We start from the raw sequence: 19,418 nt of genomic DNA, 5'->3' as shown, positions 1-19,418 counted from the left end.
TAAAGTGCTCTCGCTGGTAGGTCCCGGCCGGCCCGGCGCGCGGGAGGGCGGGGAGGGCGGCACCCGCTCCAGCGCTCCGAGCGGGCGCGGTCAGCACCCGGGGCCCGGAGAGAGACAGCTTTTGTGCCGCTCCTCTTCGCCTTCTCGCTCTCCTCTACCGGCTTTATCGGTGCTCATCACCGCCGAGCCTTCTCTTCCCCCCGAGGGAATAGTTCACTCTCACTTGTATTACTGATGCTCAGAAGGGCCTGTTTATGAAACCAGGCTGTTAAAAATCGAGATCTTTAGAAATCCCACCTCTCCCCCGCCCCAAGAGAGCACAAGGTTTTTCGTGGGGAAAAATGACCAGCCCGAAACTTGTTGGTCTTAGGAAGGACCGACAAGGTGTTTTTGTTTCGTTTTGTTTTTTTAATTTTATTTTTTAATTTAATTTTTTACCTCTTTTGGGGGAATCGGGGTGCAGTATTGATGACTTTCCTTGCATTAACCGATTCCACTTGAAAAGATTTAACAGAGCTCTTTAAGTTGTATCAGGAACTCTAGAAAATACTTTTTCTCTTGGCTCTGTGTAGGAATTTCCATGCAGCTGTTCAGAAATTCCGTCAATATTCATGTTATGTGAATGTGAAGAAAAGTTAATGATTCTTCGTCTACTCTTTCAATCATAGGTTACACGGTTTTTGTTGCTAACAGAAGTACTCACTCTCCCTCTGCTATTTTGTCGTGACAGTTGCAGGATCCACAGTCAATTTTATGAATTGTGGGGTGGCTTTTCATTCTACATGTATGGTAGGAAGTGCTGGGCTGAGAGTCAGAAGCCTGGGTTCTTGCTTTCATGGCCGTTATTAATTGCTAGGGCCTCCTATAACTCTCCCCAAACCTCAATTTCTTCTATGTTAAAATGAGGACAACATCACTTCTATGTGCATCAGATAAGATTATTGTGAGGGTCACTGTGCAACATTGCATGTGGAGGAGTAAATTCGAAAAGTACAAGGAGATATAATCATTTTACTGTATTATATGCAAGTGACAGTTCTATGTATAGTGTACCTTAAAGCATATAATCACTTACATATTATGATTAAACAATGCAGTGTAGAGGATATCTTTTCTGATTTTTGAAATCTTTCCTTTCATAAGCATTTCCATTTTCACTATGTCTTGGGTATCGTGGAGATGATACAGTGCTCTGAGGAACCAACATTCCTAGACTAAAGAGATGGTGTCATATAATTAGTACTTAAAAATAAGCCTAAGATTCAAAGGGTAAGTGTCCCAAAACACATACCGTTTGTATCTCAAGATACATTTCTGCATCATATATCACTGTTTAAGAACACCTGATATTGATGAGAACTTAGTTTTAGTCTTTTGAGTCACCTTTTTTGTTTTTGTCAATGGAAGACCTTAGCTTTTGCAACACTATCACTTAACTTAGTATCAGTACTTTTCAGTGTTTGGCAGGCATTCAATAATTGTACGTCGAATCTGTAACTCCCGTGTGAAATCACTTCAACGTGCCAATCTACAGTCTTGAAAGTTTGGTAAATTGCCAGTTGCTAAATTCCATTTTAAAATCTTTCCTATTCATTTACCCATAAATCCACAATAGGTATCAGCAGAGATCTGCCTTTGGAACATGCATTTCAGTCTTTGACACCTGCAGTCAGCTGGTCAAAAAGCATTTCTTTATGCTCTGATGATGCAACTCTGGGCTTTGACATGGAAGTGTCTTTAGTACTTTTACAAGTAGGACAATCATGAATACTTTTTATGCCATTAGGAGGGGTCTCTTGCTGTAACACACGTTGAATTGGACAGAATTCTTACTTCATGACTTCTGATGAAATACAGTGGGCCATTAATGTACACCAAAACTCATTGCTGTATTTTTGAAACTCTTAATTAATGGTTTCAGGTGAAAGTGAAACCTCTTACCCATTCTTCTTTCCCTTCCCTACTTCAATACCCTTCTTCCCTCTAGACTTTCCCAAATGATGCACTTCTAAAGGGAAAAGTCTCCAAGAGGAGCTTGACAGTTGTCATCAGAGAGCTCTGGGACATGTCTTCTAGAGAGAAGCTGTAATTATGGGATTCCTTTTTCAGGTGAAACATCAGCACCCTTTTCATAAACCTGAAGAAATGGGTTGACTAGTTGCATCTGGGATTGGGATTACAAGAGCCCAACCACTGAGGTGGTCCTCAGCCACACGGTTGTTATCTAGTAGGATAAACACAAGAGTTGCCTTCTGGAGAGATAGACAGTGGTGACATGACTGTTGCACTTTTCTGAAAGTGTTTCAGATAAACTTAAATGCCGGAGGTATGTGAGAGTAGATGCAGAAGGGATGATCCCGCCCTACGCTGGCTTCTCCCCATTTGATCCCTAGGAAGACCACAGGCTCTGCTCTGGAGGCTTTGGCCCTGGGCTCTGGAAGTACTCATGCCTAGGCACTGAGCCAGACTGTCGAAAACCCCAGAAGGGCAAATAAGTACATGCTTTAGTAGATATGTTAGATCTGGATGCCTTTACTGGTTCCAAGTTAAGTTTTGAACTGAAATGTCAGCTTCCACTGAGGTTGGCCACGGACATTTATTTGAAATAACTTTCCTGTTCCCTGGCAGGTATTTTCAACCACGTTGCAGTACACTTCTCCACCGTACAGTAAGCTCTTCCACAGCACAGTTTTGTGTTTGTGACCTTCTGCTGTCCTCATGAATACATATACTTGTGTGTGTGTTCATAAGGAGCCTTGTGTGTGGGTGGCTGTGAGTGAAGACAACTTTCACCTTTTGATGAAAGAGTTCTTTGTAAGTGGCAGAAGTTGCCTTGTTTATTAGAAATTTGAGTGTGAAAGTTATTAATTCTGTTAGCTTTTCTCTCCCCCTTGCATCATATCATCTTATTTCTAGAATACAGCATGGAGAATATTCAAGACAGTCCTCTGCTCTTAATCTGACTCAGAATTGACATTGCTTTTTGGTTTGTAAAATGTTATATCTGTCCAGCTATAGTTGAGCGTTTTATTTCAAAAATGACCAGAACATCTTAGGGGCCAGAGACATCTCCTGTTTTCCCCTTACGGTGTTTGTTGCACGTGTTCTAATAAAATGTACCCAAGGTTTCTAGGAACCCAGCAAGACTGTTGTGTTTACTTCTGGGCCTGAGATGGTACCCCACACTCAGTGTCAGCTTTTGGTCGAATGAATGAAGTGCACTTTTACTTAGACTGAGTAACACTTTGACTTGGAAAAGGACAAGATGGGAAGACTAAATACACAACCACGTACCCATATGGCCAGTTGAAAGTCAGGAATCCAAATATAGATGCATTAATAGAGATGACATTGGGTATCAATTCAGGGATAAGATCAAACTGGAATATCATTTGTTTAGCACATAGGGAGACAGAAGAGGCAGTGAATGAATGATAAACAAAAGTTCCCAACTAAGGCCAGCATACCGAAGAGGCCAGCAGGGCCTCCATGATAACTTGGATTCAGAATCAAGATCTAGCTACTGGGCATGCCCTCAGAAAGAAACAAGGCAGGTGCAGCCGTTTGGCAGGTACAAATAAGGCCATCCTTCAGGTACAAATGGGTCTCCCTTGCTTATACCAAGGCATCTTCTGTTTTGGTGACTTTGCTGTCACACCCCAGATGCAGTCCTTGTGGCTCTTGTAGGGAACTGTTTTCTTCAGCATTGCGTTCTGTGACTCCCTTTCTTCTGCTTTGAGTCATATTCTGGTCTTTCTCTCACCATTTATATTTCAGCTGTTTCTACTTCATGCAGCCTCTTAGGAATACACAGGCACCCTTTCAACCCTTTTTTTTTCCCATTCTATTCCACTTTTTCAGTTACCTCTGGGCGCTCAGTTTTGCCGTCTCCTGCCCCATCATATCCTAATCATGACTGTGAATCATGACTCTCGCTAGAGCCATGTTGAGGGACCTTATGCATTTTGTATAATAAAGATCTTGGGACCATTAGCCTTTTTAGAATATTTATAGGAATTTTTTTATCAGCTTCTTTTTTTTTTTTTTTTTATCAGCTTCTTATCTTCCTCCAGGCAACTCTTTTTCTCAGATATCAGTATTAAAGGCAAATGAAAATAGTTTTAAATTCAGTTTTGTTTTTGAGTTTGATCATTTCCATTGCAAAATATCTGTGTTACTCTTAAGACATAGCAACTGTATTTCATCTATATTATGGACATTTTAGACAAGCCAAAGAACTTAATCATGATTCATAACTTTTTGGGAGGGTAGGTAGGGGGAAAGCCACTTCAAGTTTCAAACAACATAGGAACAAAAACCTTTTGGAATACAACTTGTAATTAGAGATCTGCCTCTGGTTAAAATAAACATGCCTCCATCAACCATGAAATATCCCCCAAACAACAAAAATAAACAAGAAACCTTTTAGCAAGTGAGCCCAAGGCAGAACATAGATTACTCTTCTAAGTTCTGTGCAACAAGAACTGATACTCAGAGTGCTGACCCAATATGAAAACCCTTTGGCATCAAACGAGAGCTAAGTTATGTATTTACCAAGGAAAGAAAGTATAATAATATATTTAAAAGAGCTTCTCAAAAGAATGACCCGAACGTTCAGCTAAATATTAACTGGAACATTCTGTTTCCTGAGTGTTTTAATTGTATGAGGTTTGATTCCAAGAATTAAGATATTATCGATATCATTATAGAAATCAAATAATGTGACATTTGTCTAAAATATGAAGTATACTAGAAGAAATAAATAACTTAATAGTTAGTGAAAGAATACCACTATTAAAATCTAACATTTCTCTTTTTTTAAATTTCATCTCATAAGGTGAGATACTAATTTTACCTTGATCTTGAGCAAATTCAGAGATGAGAAAAATATTATAATCAAGCTGAGCATCCATAGGTAGGGGAGCGTGGGAAGATGTAAACATGTCATTTTTAAGCAAGTATAAGGTCAGTGATGTAGAAATCAGTTCTGAAAATCCTTTCTAGTTCCATCTAAGTCAGTCTGTCTTGTGCTGGGCCCCCTCCCACCTCCCTGAGAGTCTTCATTAACAAACAAACAAAAACATTATTATCGATAGTATTTTTCATTTTATCCTCCCACTTTTGGTTTTTAGAATAACGTTCGGTGGAAAAGTAGGCGGTAAAAGTTCAGATGATTATTACATAGCACTTTGCACTTTCAGAAGCATTTTCTCATATATTTTTAATTGATCCTTGGCATATCAGCAACTCTGAAATAGGGAAGTATGGTGACAGTCAATCCTAGTTTACAGGTAAGGAAACTGAGGCTCGCAGAGGTGTTTCTTAAACATTAGGGTGCATGGGAACCAGCTGGGAACTGTTAAAAGACCACAGATTCCAGGGCTCCAATCCCAGAGATTGTGATTTAGAAGATCTGAAATTCTTATGGACTGAAGGTTTGTGTCCCTCCCGAATTCATATGTTGAAGTCCCAACCCACCAATGTGATGATACATGGCAGTGGGGCCTTTCAGAGGTAATTAGATTTAGATGAGGTCATGAGGATGGAACTCTCATGATGCGATTTGTGGCCTTGTAAAAAGGGGAAGAGAGAGAGGAGATCTGAGCACACACACCCTCCCATAGAGGAAAGACCATGTGAAGACATAGTGAGAAGGCAGCCATCCGCCAGCCAGGGAAAGAGCCCTCACCAGGAAGCAAATTGGTCAATTCCTTCATCTTAGACTTCTGAGCCTCTAGAACTGTGAGAAATACATTTCTGTTATTTAAGCCACACAGTCTATGGCGTTTTGTTATAGCAACTTGAGCAGACTAAGGTAAGAATGGATCTAAAGACTCTGTATTTTTTAAACAAGTACCTCAAGTTGTTCAGATGTAGTTGGTTCAGTTATTCCACTTCTAGAAACAGTGGGTTAAATTTATAGGCATATGTCACATCATTTGTAAGTAGTGAACTATGATAACTGAAAGGACTTTTAACTACGGATTTTTATTCTGGACTAATGGCTAACCCCCCCTCCCCCATTTATTTCCCTTTTATCAGTGTGAAGTCAATAATCATGTTATCGTGAGCTTCCAAAGTATACAGATTTGGGGAAAAGTGACTTCCTTCTTAATCTGAGTTTCCTTCTTAATATATCTTTAGATGTACTACAACAGGAAAATAGGGTCATGGTAGTCGTTTTGGAGTGAGTGAATTTTCTCAAGCATATCTCATTTGTGGGTCAGTCATTTTCTCACCATACCTTAGGACTTGACACAGATTTAGGTGGCAAATATCCTATCACTGATGTGGTTTGAGACCCTTAAAGATCACTCTATCTTGGTTTTCAGGGAATAGTCCTGAGAAAGTATTGGGCTGGCCAAAAAGTTTGTTCGGTTAATGAATATGTTGTTCAATAAAGTTCTTGGTGAAAATGAAAAATGTCTTTTATGTTTACTTAAAACCGAAGGAACTTTTTGGCCAACCCAATAGTTTATTCCTAGAGCTGATTTCTTTCCCTTGGTAAGTTTTTTGGCATTAGCGAGCATCTGGAGCCTTTGGTCTCTCATAGAGAGAGAGAACTGAAAAACTCAACAGTTTTTTTATGATGCTATTATACAATAAAATAAATTTAGCTATTATGATGTGATTTTTTTTTTTTTTCCCAAATAGAGTTTCATATTACTCCAGAGTACCTGTAAGTGATTTTGGATAAATATGTTCAGAAGCAAAAGGCAAGACAGGTAGAACAAAGCTTCAGCCCCAGAGTATTTCAAGCAACAGTTCTCAAAGTGTGGTCTGTAAATCCCCGAGGGGTCCCTAAGAGCCTTCCAAGGGGACTGTGAAGCCTAAACCGTTTGAACGTTGATAGACATTATTCACCCTTCTCACTGTGCTGCCGTTCACACTGCCGGAAAACTGCTTCCTCAGCAGGAATCAGGGCAGTGGCACCAATTGTACAAGTCCTCATGCATCTGCAGTTAAAACCAAAAAGGCCAGTTTCACTTAATGAAGAAGTAAAAATGTCCTCAATGAAGCAGATTTTATTAAATTTGAATCTAAATTACCTTCCTTTTTAATATTCTGTGCGACGACATTGGAAGTCTGCCTTTAGCACGTCTGCTGCAGCCTGAAGTACTGTTGTTTTCTGGAGGGAAAGCAGTCGAGCTGCTGTTTGAGTTATGAGCTGAACTAGCTGCCTTTTTCGTGGAACACCATTTTTATTGGAAAGAGCAACTGACAGACCAGTGATTCAGACTTAGGTATTCGACACACACTTTCGCAAAAATGAGAAGCATTAGCTTGTCACTTCCAGGAAAACAAAATGAGGTACCTGCTGCCTGTGACAAAATTCGATCTTTTAGGTAAAACTCGAAATTTTGGAGAACTTGTTTCTGCCACTGTAAGCTTGACAGCGTCCCAATCCTTAAAGATTTTTCGGACGAAATAGATGGAGATAGTAAGGAATGTGATTTTTTTCATCTGGTACAATGACATGTGTCAACATTTGAAAGAAATACATAGCTCAGTGAACCAATATTTTCCAAAGGACCAATGGATGATTTACAAAATTATGCAGGGGTGTAAGTTCCAATCAAACTGCAAGATAGACTAATGAATTTTAATATAATGGTATGAAAAGTTCATTAATATTGTTTCAAGTTTCATGTTGCATTTCACCTTTAAGAAATTATAACTAAGAATTTTAGTCTAGTTTTAAATAAGAATGTACACAATTATCTGAAAAGTCTTAGGGTCCTCAGTAATTTTTAAGAGTATAAAGGGATTTTGAAACCAACAGTTTTGAGAATATCTGCTTTAAGGAAAGGTGTGTTCATTCAATACTATTTTTAGTACTAGGGAGAGAGGGAAAGGAAATTAAGACATATAAAAAGAATCAGCTATTTACAACAGTTGTATCTTTATTTAGGTAAGGTCCTTTATGGATTTCAAAATACTTTTACATCTACCACCTGGTTTGGTCCAAACCACAGTTCTGCCATTATCTCCATGTTAGAGATGAAAAAAATCATGCTCAGAGAAATTAAGGGGGCTTTCCAAGATTACAAGACTAGTATAATTATTCTCTTAATCTCATTGCCGTAGCTTATTGAGAAATGAAGTCAGACAGAATTGGATTTAAATCCGGGTACTGTTCTTTTTGAAGGTAGGCAAATAACTTAAATTTCCTGAATATCAGCTTCCACAACCATAAGATAGGCTTGATAAAACCCTGTTAGGTGTTGTTAGGAGAATTAAATTAGATAAAGTATACAAAGTGGCACATAGTGTGCCCTGAATAAGTGGTCATTTTCTTGTTATTTTTGATAAGCTTCAGTGTTACTGAATTTTAAAATTTTTCCTTATTCAGAAGACACTTTACATCTTTGCTACCCAAAGTGTGGTCTGTAGACTAGCATATCAGCATCATCTCCTTGGAACTTCTACAGAATGCAGACTCTTGGGCCCCACCCCAGACCTACCGTACCAGAATCTATATTTTCACAATCCCCAGGGATGTGTCTGCACATTGAACTTTGAGGGACACTCCATAGGGCTATGAGGAGGCACAGAAGGCGCCCCAACCTGGATTTCTTTGGCTGGGGGTTCCAGTCAACCCTTATCCTGCCATTGACTTCATACATGTTGCTATGATTTAAAAAAAAAAATTACTGAATATTCCTTACTGACCTCAACTGTGTTAGCGTTGTGTGGAAGTGGTGCTGCGGCTGGTTGCATTTGCCCCTTTCCTACCTTGAACTTAAGAGGCGCATTGATTAAAGTAGCCCCACCGCTTTTGTCATGTCTACAGGACATTTCATACACAGTCTGTTTGTTTCTTTAATTGCCTTTCCTTACCCTGCCTTGGCTTGTCCTTTAATTGCTCTTTACTGCTGTCCGCTGTGCCAGTCTTCTGCCTTTGCTGTGATCTGATAACACTACAATGTTCTTCCCAATTCAACCATCCATCTATCAGAATATCAAGTAGATTTCACTTTACATTGTTCCATCAATAGAACTCTTCAATTCCAAGTTTCCACTTCAGTACATTCTCAACAATCTACCATATACTTGACATAATACCAAAACAAAGGAGTCTTAAGACCAGGGCTTTTTCAAGTGGTGTTGAGGTATTGAGTTAGGTTTGATGTGTTTGGCACAGAGTTTACTCCATGATACTTCATCGTCCAAACACACTGGCTTCCTATAAAGTGCCACCCCGCACCATTTAGATTAGAAACTTCTGAGACCAGGAGAAATAGGTGAATGAAGTATATCAGGTGGGAAGGGTGTGGGTTAGGAGCACTGTGAATAGACTGTTGATCTTATCTCCTTTTGGATTAACCAGAGAAACAGTACAAAACAGCTCTGCTTGTACACTATTTAAATACCTTACTGATCAGCTCACAGGAAGTAAATGTGAAGAATGTTGACATAGGAAAGTATTTATGCCTTTGTCATTTCTTGGAAACTTTCAAAGGAAAAGAGAACATTGATTTTTCTGGGAAGCTTCAAAGATCTTGAGAGATGGGTCATGTAAGGGTACTAAACCTGGAGTCACAAGAATTATTTGCTGTGTGACCTTTGAGCAGTTGTTTCACTTTCTGTGACCATAATATGAGAGTTTTGGATTAGGTGGATTTCTTCTAGGTTTTAAATCTTTGTATAGAGAGCTTATAATATTTTCCCCTTGTTATAAAGATACTACGTATTGCAGAAATTTCAGAAAGTATAAAAAAAGTATAAAGGAGAAAATAAAGATTGTGTACTTGTTATTATCTGTTATTAATATTTTGGTTTTTTCTCTCAGGACTTTTCAATGTGTATGTATCACTTCTTTTTTTTTTTTTAACAAAAATGGGATCATGCTGCATATACTGTTCTATTTTCTTTTTTAACTTATATTTTCCATTATGAGATTTTCCCATTGCTAGATGGCTTTTTTTTTTTTTTTAATTTTTGGCTGTGTCAGATCTTAGTTGTGGCACGCAGGATCTTCGTTGATGCACGTGGGATCTTTCATTGCAGCGTGCGTGCTCTTCCTTGCGGTGTGCAGGCTTCTCTAGTTGTGGCGTGCAGGTTTTCTCTTCTCTATTTGTGGCGCATGGCTCCAGAGTGCCTGAGCTCTGTAGTTTGTGGCACTCAGGTTCTCTACTTGAGGTGCACGGGTTCAGTATTTGTGGCACTTGGGCTTAGTTGTCCTGCGGTGTCCCCTGCATCGGCAGGCGGACTCTCAACCACTGCGCCACCAGGGAAGCCCCTAGACAGCTTTTTAATGCACCTTTCATGAATGGGATTTTGAGACTTTTATCAACTTTAGTTCATGGGGTAATCTTTGAAAGCATCTCCACTCATACCTCAGACATAATCATTCCCCAAGAATTTAAATATTTTTTAGGACACAGTTTTTGTTTTATTCTTCCCTCAACTCCATCTCCATTGCCTATGTCTCTTCTTATGGTTCAGTTATTAGTTTTCTGAAAATAATTACTTCCTTGCACTTTGTTTCCACTCAGAATTTCTCAGAGACTGCCACAACACGTGGAAAATTGTGTACTCCTAAATGCACTCTTCTTTTCAGCCTTATTTATCGTCACTCAGGTAACAGTGTTACCACTGAGGGCTTAGCACTTACAGCTTCATCCATTCATAGCAATCCTGCAGGCCTGGGACATATATGTGTAGCCATTTATTAGTCCATATTTGTTAAGCACTCAGAGCAGACCCATCACATAGTAAGTGCTGTGTGTTTGTTGAATTCCCATATGCCTCTATTGAGTTTACTATATGTCAGACCCTATGTTAAGCCCTTTATCTGCTTAACTGGCACAGTTGTGTGAGGCAGAAGGGAGCAAACATGTTGGCTGGTGAGTGAGTCTGGTATGGAGCCCACACCTCAAGGGACTCTATGTCCCGTATGTTGTAGGGGACTCGCACATGTTATATGCATAACTTGGATTTAGAAGTTCAAAGGGTTCAGGTTATTTTTCAGCTTCTGGTCTGGTGGTACTTTCCAATTTGGAGGGTCAGAAAGGGTCTCAAGATGCCTATCTCACAAAAGTTCCAGCTGTGTTGAAACACACCTTCCATTACAGCTCAGATTTTTGCTGTTCGCCAGATACACTTTACAGGGACCATTTCTTTTCTCTACCCCAGAAGTGGTCTTTCACCTCCTTTTTTCTCACCCAACACCAGGTACCCGCTGGAATCCAACTGAATTTATCCTCCCAAAGGAAACGCTCCTTTACTGCTCTTTGGCTTGTATCCCCTGTCCCTGGATCACTTAACTGCAGTTGCCACTTAATCATATAAAGGCCGTAGAGCTTAGAGGTTAAGGGCCAGAGTGCTGGAGTTGAATCCTGTCTCTGCCCGTAACTGTTGTGTGTCCTTGGGCAAGTCCCTTAACTTCTCTATGCCTCAGTCTCCTCACCTATAAAGTGGAGATAATAATAGTAGCTACCTCACAGGTTTGTGGGTTTTTTTGTTTTTTTTGTGTGCGGTACGTGGGCCTCTCACTGTTGTGGCCTCTCCCGTTGCGGAGCACAGGCTCCGGACGTGCAGGCTCAGCGGCCATGGCTCACGGGCCCAGCCGCTCCGCGGCATGTGGGATCTTCCTGGACTGGGGCACGAACCCGGGTCCCCTGCATCAGCAGGCAGACTCTCAACCACTGCGCCACCAGGGAAGCCCTCACAGGTGTGTTTTGAGGGTTATATGAATTAATCTATGTAAACTAATTAGAAAAGTGCCTGAAAGATAGTAGAGGCTAGATTAGGGGTTATTGTTATTATCATGGTTATGGTTAGTAACTTTTTCAGCAAATATTTAGAGTTCCTATTGTGTGGGCAGTAATGGTTAAGAGGCTGGGGGCTAAATGGTGGTGAGGGGAGAGGAAAGACTTACTCCATGTTCTCATGGTCCATCCCCACAGGACTGGATGTTTATCAAAAAATCCTGCAAGAGTGTCTCTCACTGCAGCTGTGATTGGTGTTGCCTAGAAATTATATGCAGGGCTGTGAGAGAGGGTAGTGAGGGGGAGTTGGCTTAGTCAGAGAGGCCTACGAAGGTGTCCAGGAGGAAGTGACAGGCGAGCAGAAGAGGATTCTGAAGGGAGGCAGCAGCACATACAAAGGGCCTGGGGTAGCAGTTAGCATGGTGTGACCCAGAATTGGGAGATGACCAGGTAGCTGGTAGGCAGAGAGATGTGTGATGGGTGATGAGGCAGGAAAGGTAGTCAGGGGCCAGGTCCAGGCAGGGCCTTGCAGACCATCTTAGGGCTTTTGGGTTTTGTTTTAAGAGCAATCGAAAATCACTGACATATTTTTCTGTTTGCTTGGTTTTGTTTCCACTTTTGTTCATAGTGACAAAGTCTCATTTACATTTTGGAAAGGTCATTTTAGCTTTAGCGGCAAGAACAAATTAAAGAGAGCATGTCGGTGTAGAAAGAGCACCGTCTTATTTTTTTACTTGGCTATTTCATAACTACTTTCTCTTTTCTACTAGATTTTTAAGTTTCACATGTGACTATGCAAATTAAAATTTGCATGAATTAAAGTTCAAAAGCGTAAAAAGGAATTCAGTTCCTCATCATGCTGGCCACTTTTTAAGTACTCAGCAATGATGTGCTGGTACCACCCTGTAGGGCAGCACAGACAGAGGGAACATTTTATCATCTTAAAAACTTGAATTGAATCATGCCAAAGATGGTGATATCATAGGGTGTTTTATGTTTTTTTCCAGCAAGTAATAATGAAAATGTGCATAAAACAAATGTTGTTTGTTGAAGAAACATTTGTTAGAAGAAAAGAAGTTGCTTAAGAGAGCTAAGTTGTGAATGTTTTTACAAATATAATTTTAAGATTCCTTATCCAATTGGACGCATGTAATTTTGTTGACTGAAGCCTAAATATACACATTAAATGGTGACACATTTCTAAAATTATGGTTCCCTCCTAAATTATAAACCTCTGTATCCATTACCAGATTTTAAGTTCTGTCTTTAAGTTGCGACTGTAATTGTGATTGAGTGTAATTGTGATTGAGTACCTAACCACTGGATCTTTGAAGAAAGTAAATGGTCATTTTAATCTCCCTGTTAATCCTATTCTGTCCTCAGGGAGAATACCAAAAATCCTCTGGAAGTTTTTTTTTTTTTTTTTAAAGTGAATCATGCTGTATGGACACAGCAGGGTTTTGTTTGTTTGTTTGTTTATTTTTAAGAAGATGTTGGGGGGTAGGAGTTTATTTATTTATTTATTTATTTTTGCTGTGTTGGGTCTTCGATTCTGTGCGAGGGCTTTCTCTAGTTGTGGCAAATGGGGACCACTCTTCATCACGGTGCGTGGGCCTCTCACCATCGCGACCTCTCTTGTTGCGGAGCACAGGCTCCAGACGCGCAGGCTCAGTAGTTGTGGCTCACGGACCCAGTTGCTCCGCGGCATGTGGGATCCTCCCAGACCAGGGCTCGAACCCGTGTCCCCTGCATCGGCAGGTGGACTCTCAACCACTGCGCCACCAGGGAAGCCCCTGGAAGTTATCTTTTTGTTGTCTATTTCCACTGAGCTCATTTTTCAAGAATAAATGCAAGGTGCTCTAGTCATTATGTTCCAAAAATTGTTTCAGAAAAAACTAGAAATCAATCACATAAACTTAACTGAATATGATGTTCTTTCTCTTTTTGTGTTTCTTCGTCTCTGACGTACCACCTGCATAGGCAGGAAACCTGCCTAGGCAAGAAAAACAATGTCGTTTAGACAAAGCCCATGGCCCTTTACCTCTTAGTCCATCTGTTTCATCCTCCATGTGAGGGTGGCAAGGGCTGTCCTGTACCATTAATAAACTGGTTTCCTCTCTTTCTTGTCATATGAGCTGAAGCAAAACTTAAAACATTTTTCCTAAAATGACTTAATACTCCTTTTATTTAGTGAGTCATGTCTTTCTTGATTGTAGTTTCTAATGAAACAAACTGTTTTCAGGATGATTTTGGCAGTGCTTTTGTTGTTTCCCCTTGAGATCCAGCTGAAGCAAGATCTAATTAAAATATGTTTTGCATCTAGGAGACTGAGAATTAAAAACAAGTAAACTCTCAGAATGAAAAGTTCTTTGCCTATATTTAATTTAGCTTCGTTTATGCCTTGGGGTATGTGTATGTGTATATCTGATGTCTGATCATTTGCTGTACGGCCAATTAGAAGAAGAAAAGTCCATACCTGGTAATTTAATCAAGAGAATTTAATATAAGAAACCAGTTACAAAGGTGTTGGAAGAGCTGAAAGTCAAGTATTGGAAGAGCTGAAAGCCAAACGGGATGGTATGGCAATGTGGCAACCCAGGGAATAGTACCAGAAAGAAGCTTGTACTACCTTGAGGGCAGGAAAGGCAAAGGGAAAAGCTGATGAAACCCAGAGCTGGCAGCCAGGACTTCCCTGTAGGAGCTGGGACTCTGGAGAGATGCAGCCCCTGCCAGGGGTCCTGTCTGAGGCTAGAACAGGGAAGATGTATTCTGACTTCTCCCGTCCTCCCACCCTCTGATCTTCTGTGTTTCCCATTGGCTTATCCTGGTCTGATGCTGGAGCCAGGGAGCCTGGGCAATATACTGATATTTACTAAGAGGTCCTTTCTCTGAGATAGAAGCTCAGGAGAAAGACAGTGTCAGAGTTTGGGTTTCTCAGGAAACTGACTCTGAGATGGAGACTGGCATCCCAGGGGTTTTATCAGGTGTGCCCTTGAGATCAGCTCCTATGGAAGGAAAAGGACTGCGGGGAGGGTGAGGTGAGCTGTGAGGCAGTCTCTCAGTGAAGGCCTCCCCTGACTCCGTGAACTCTTCCTCCTAGCATGACCATTTAGAGTTGTCCAGGAGGGAGCTGGCTTTCCTGGGAAGGGGTGTGGCATTGGGCAGGTGCTCTCTTCAGTTTGAGGCAGGCCCTGCCAGCTGGCACCCCCAGCAGCCAGGGGAGTAATTCCTTCCTTCCCAAAAGCAAATCCAGGCAGCTTATCACAGTCTCCATCACTGACGGCAGCAGATGTGAAAGCAGCGTCTGCACATTGTTTAGTTTTAAAAATCATATAGTACTGAAATATATAAAGCGGAGGTTCAGCTTTTTCACTTAACAATACCATGTATTGTTTAAATGGGTCCATATCCCAACCTATGGCTCTACCTAAATTTAATAATATATATATATTTTAAAGAATTTATTGATAAAATAAGAAATGCTTATGAAATAGTATTACATGCAAAAAAGCAACAAAATTATGTATAGAATAATTTCTTGATTTAAAAAATGTGTATAGAAAAACTTGTGTACATTTATGTGTGTGTGCATGCATTTTTTAAAAAATTAAAAGTAGCCAGCGTTTTTAAACAGTGGAAATTTTGTGGTGGAATAATATGGATTCATGCCTATTTCTTTCTTTCCTTCCCTTTTTAAATAAACTTTTTATTTATAGAATGGTTTTATGTTTACTGAAAAGTTGCAAAGCTAGTACAGTGTCGATATACCACACACCCAGTTTCCCTGTCACTAACATCTTATATTAGTATAGTACATTTGTCACAACTAATGAACCAATGTTGGTACAGCCTTATTAACTAACGTCCAAACTTCATTCATATTTCCTTAATTTTTTCCTGAGGTCCTTTTTGTTTGTTGTTCTGGTATCCAACCCAGGAATACCATGTTACATTTCAATGTCACGTCTCGTTAGGTTCCTCTTGGCTGAGTTTCTCAGACATTCTCAGACTTTCCTTGTTTTTGGTGACCTGGACAGTTTTGAGGAGGCCTGGTCGTGTATATTCGTGGAATGTCTGATGTTTTCCTCATGCTGAGACGAGTATCATGTGCTTTTGGGAGACAGACTACAGAGGTAAAGTGTCGTTCTCAACATACCATATCAAGAGTCCATGCTATTAATGTGACTTAATCATCGATGATGTTAACTTTAATTACCTGGCTGAGGTAGTGTTTATCAGGATTCTCCACCTCAAAGATATTGTCTTTTGTGCCTTTCCATTCTGTACTCTTTGGCAGGAAGTCGCTGTGTTCAGCCCTCACTTAAAGAGGAGAGAGTTCTGTTTCACCTTGAGAGTGGGGTATCTACATAGATTGTTTGGAATTCTTCTGTACTGGAGATTTGTCTACTCTTATTAATTTATTCAATCATTTATTTATATCACTATTAACTCATTGATATTTATTTTACACTTTGGATTATAACCTAATAATATGTTGTTCATATTTTTGCTCAAAATTATTCCAGCTTTGGCCATTGGGAGTTGGCTCCTGTGTCCCTTTGACATACCCCTATCATTGTGTATATGTGTTTAGTACTCCCTTACTTTCTGGTGCTAGAAGATGAATCTGAAAGTCTAAAACGTCATCACACATGGTTACAGTTTTTTGTCTTGTGATGAGAAATGTTAAGTTCTACTCTCTTAGCAACTTTCAAATATACACTACAGTATTAGTAATTATAGTCACGATACTGTATATTACATCTCCAGCACTTTATCACTTATTTATTATATAACTGGGAGTTTATACCTTTTGACATACCCCATCATTGTGTGGGCGTGTGTGTGTGTCTGTATGTGAGTGTATGTGTGCCTCCCCTTATTTTCTGGGATAGGATTTTTAGGCTCCTCTTGTCCTATTTTTTTCCCCCTAAATGTTTACTAACATTCTTGCTGCTATAAAACTAGTGAGTGTAACCAAAAGTCCACTTTTCCACCTGAAAATTAGAAGTGGACTTATGTAAACATATATGCCTAAACTCTCTGTGCATTTACCAAAGGGAGAAAAGTACACATCACACCACTCACATCCCTTTATCACTCTGTGGAATAGTTTCCAGACATTTCCCTTCTCTGTGAAGTGATGAAGAACCAGGTGCTTACCTCTGAATGAAGCTGGCCAGCTGTGCACTTTCAGTAGAATCAGCTATTAGATTCCTTCATTTACCATTTTGCTGTGGAAATGGTTTAGGCATAAAGTCTGGGAGAAAGAAAAGCAAGCATGTTCTCATGTGGTCAGGAAGCCATGTTGGTTAGTACTACCAGCTTGATAAATTCATCTCTGTTCAGCATCTGGTCATCAGCTCTGTAGACTCAAAAGCCCCCAGTGGTTTTTGATGGGTCAGGGATTCAGGAAAGGCTTGGCTGGGCAGGTGTGGCTCAGGGTCTGTCATGCAGTTGCAGTCAGATGGTGGCTGGAGTTGCAACAGGGAATGGAGCATCTAGATGCTGGCCAGGCATCTCTCTCCCACTTCATATAGTTTCAGGACTTCCCCACTGGTCTCTGTGCCTGGGATAGTCTGGGCTTACTCACAACATGATGGCCTCAGAGTAGACTGCCAGCAAGGGGGCTGAAGGCTTTAAGAGTAAGTATTTCAGTGATGGATTTACATAATTTTAAAGTAATTGGATAGTATTTTATATTGTTTGGGTTTACCATAATGCATTATATTAACTCAGTTGTTTATTAACAGAAATTTAGGTTATTTGCATGTCTTTGGTATTACAAATAATGCTGCAATAAATAAATATCTCTGTGCATATCCTCATCTGCTTATGTGAACCTTTCTATCAGATAAGTTAAGAGATTTGGAATTGCAAGAGTGGAGGATATGTACATTTTGAATTTAGATAGATTCATCTAAATGACCTTTGAGAAAGACACTTATGCTTCTATGAAGACAGTGTGAAAGTGCCTGTCTCTCCTTATATCCTCGCCAGCACTTGTAATTATCAATCTTTTTAACATCTGTCGATTTCATTGGGTAAAAAAGGGACTCTTTGATTTATACTTCTTTGATTTTTAGTGAAGGCGTATGACATATTTTTATTAGCTGTTTTATTTCCTGAAATATCTGGTTTATTACTTTTGGTATTTTAAAATTGTGAGTTATCTTTTTCTACTTAACTTTTATACACTCATAACCTATCATGGAAATTAACTTTTTGTCATATGTTGGAAAGTTTTACCTTAGTTTCTCCCACCCTGATTTTTCTTGTGGTAGGGGTTCTTTTTTTTTTTTTTTGGAATTTTTACAGAAATTCCTAATTTTTATGAAATCAAATATATCAGCTTTTCCATTATAATTTTTGGATTTTGTGCCATGCTTGTAAAGGTATTTATCATCCTAAAAATATAAAAATATTTGCCTATATTTTCTTCTAGTGATTTCATGTTAAACCTTTAAATATTTATTTCAGATGTTATTTTGTTGTAAGGCAAGAGATAGAAATCCAGTTTACTGTATACTTCCCTCAAGATCTCTTTTCTCAATAGATTGCTTTTCTTAAAAAGCTAAGGTAATTCTGAAGATTAAAGAGAGGCCACAAAAATGTATTTTTCAATACTAACAGTCCTGTTGAAGACAGAAAACGGTTAAATAAGCCATCAGACTAAGAACAGCGTTGATATTTAATAATTCTGTGATCCCTTGTGGGCATTACCCATTGGTGGATGTAAATAGAAATTCTAGGGGCAGGAGGCTATATCTCAGGAGTTACCCACCAGCTTTTTAAGAGGATCCTGCTTTGTGTTGAGGTGTTTGCTGTTACTGATCTTGTTGATTAGTTGCTTGCATCTCAAGATTCAGTGAGGGTGTGGGAGTCATGGAAGGAAGCTCGCCATCAAAGCTGAATCTCTGCTGAGACCATTACGTTAAAGTACCAAATGGACTTTTATCCTTTGACCTTTAACTTCAGAGGGAAACAGAGGGAAAAGTCTGTGAAGGAAAGTCTTCAGAGGGAAATGTCTGTGAAAGCAGTCACTGCGATCTGGGAGAAGTGATTTGCTCACTCAAGCAGAAGTTATAAGTACTGGATGTTTTTTCCTTTGAAAATGTTTGGTACTTTTGGAAACAAAAATAAATGATCATGTTTTTCTTTTTATTGTATCTGTATGAGATGATGAATGTTAGCTGAGCCTGTTGTGGTAATCATTTCACTATATATTTAAATCAAACCATCATACTGTGCGCCTGAAACTTATACAGTGATATATGTTAATTATTTCTTAATAAAACTGGGGGGAAAAATGAACACTGTAGGAAAGGAGAATTACTGGCCTAGATAAAGCAGTTCTCTGGAGGCCTTGCAGGGTCCCCAGGAAAAGTTCTGATACGGAGGATATGGCTCAGGTGAGTTTCTGACCCCCTTTCTGCTTCACCTGGGAAAGTAAGGCTTGCAGGCTAGTGTTTCAGGTACTTCTCATGACAGGCCTAATAGTTTATTCCAATGGCCTGTGTTCAACAAGAAATCTTAATACATGTATATATTTGGGGTAATATTCCTTAAGAGAGGAGGGTACAGGATGTGGGGTTAGGGGTGATCCAAATAAAGGTAAGATCAAATGTCAGGGGAAAGTAGATTCATAGATATTTTAGATTTAGTAGGGAGAAGAGAAAATACCCAGTCCAACCCAATAAAGGG

The 19,418-nt window shown here is 39.7% G+C and overlaps 1 protein-coding gene across 1 annotated transcript in view; it reads left to right on the top strand.

The window, feature by feature from the left end:
* Positions 1–19,418, top strand: part of ENPP1 (ectonucleotide pyrophosphatase/phosphodiesterase 1) — a 69,839-nt gene that overhangs the window by 4,743 nt on the left and 45,678 nt on the right. The window contains exon 2 of the mRNA XM_024759013.1: positions 6–16. Coding sequence (XP_024614781.1) covers positions 6–16 — 11 coding nt within the window. The remainder of the gene's footprint in view (positions 1–5; positions 17–19,418) is intronic.

Source organism: Neophocaena asiaeorientalis, unplaced genomic scaffold (genome assembly GCF_003031525.2).
Source record: "Neophocaena asiaeorientalis asiaeorientalis breed wild unplaced genomic scaffold, Neophocaena_asiaeorientalis_V1.1 scaffold5, whole genome shotgun sequence".
NCBI classification, from domain to species: Eukaryota; Metazoa; Chordata; class Mammalia; order Artiodactyla; family Phocoenidae; genus Neophocaena; species Neophocaena asiaeorientalis.
Note: the sequence above shows the minus strand (reverse complement) of the source record. Positions and strands in the feature narration are given on the sequence as shown.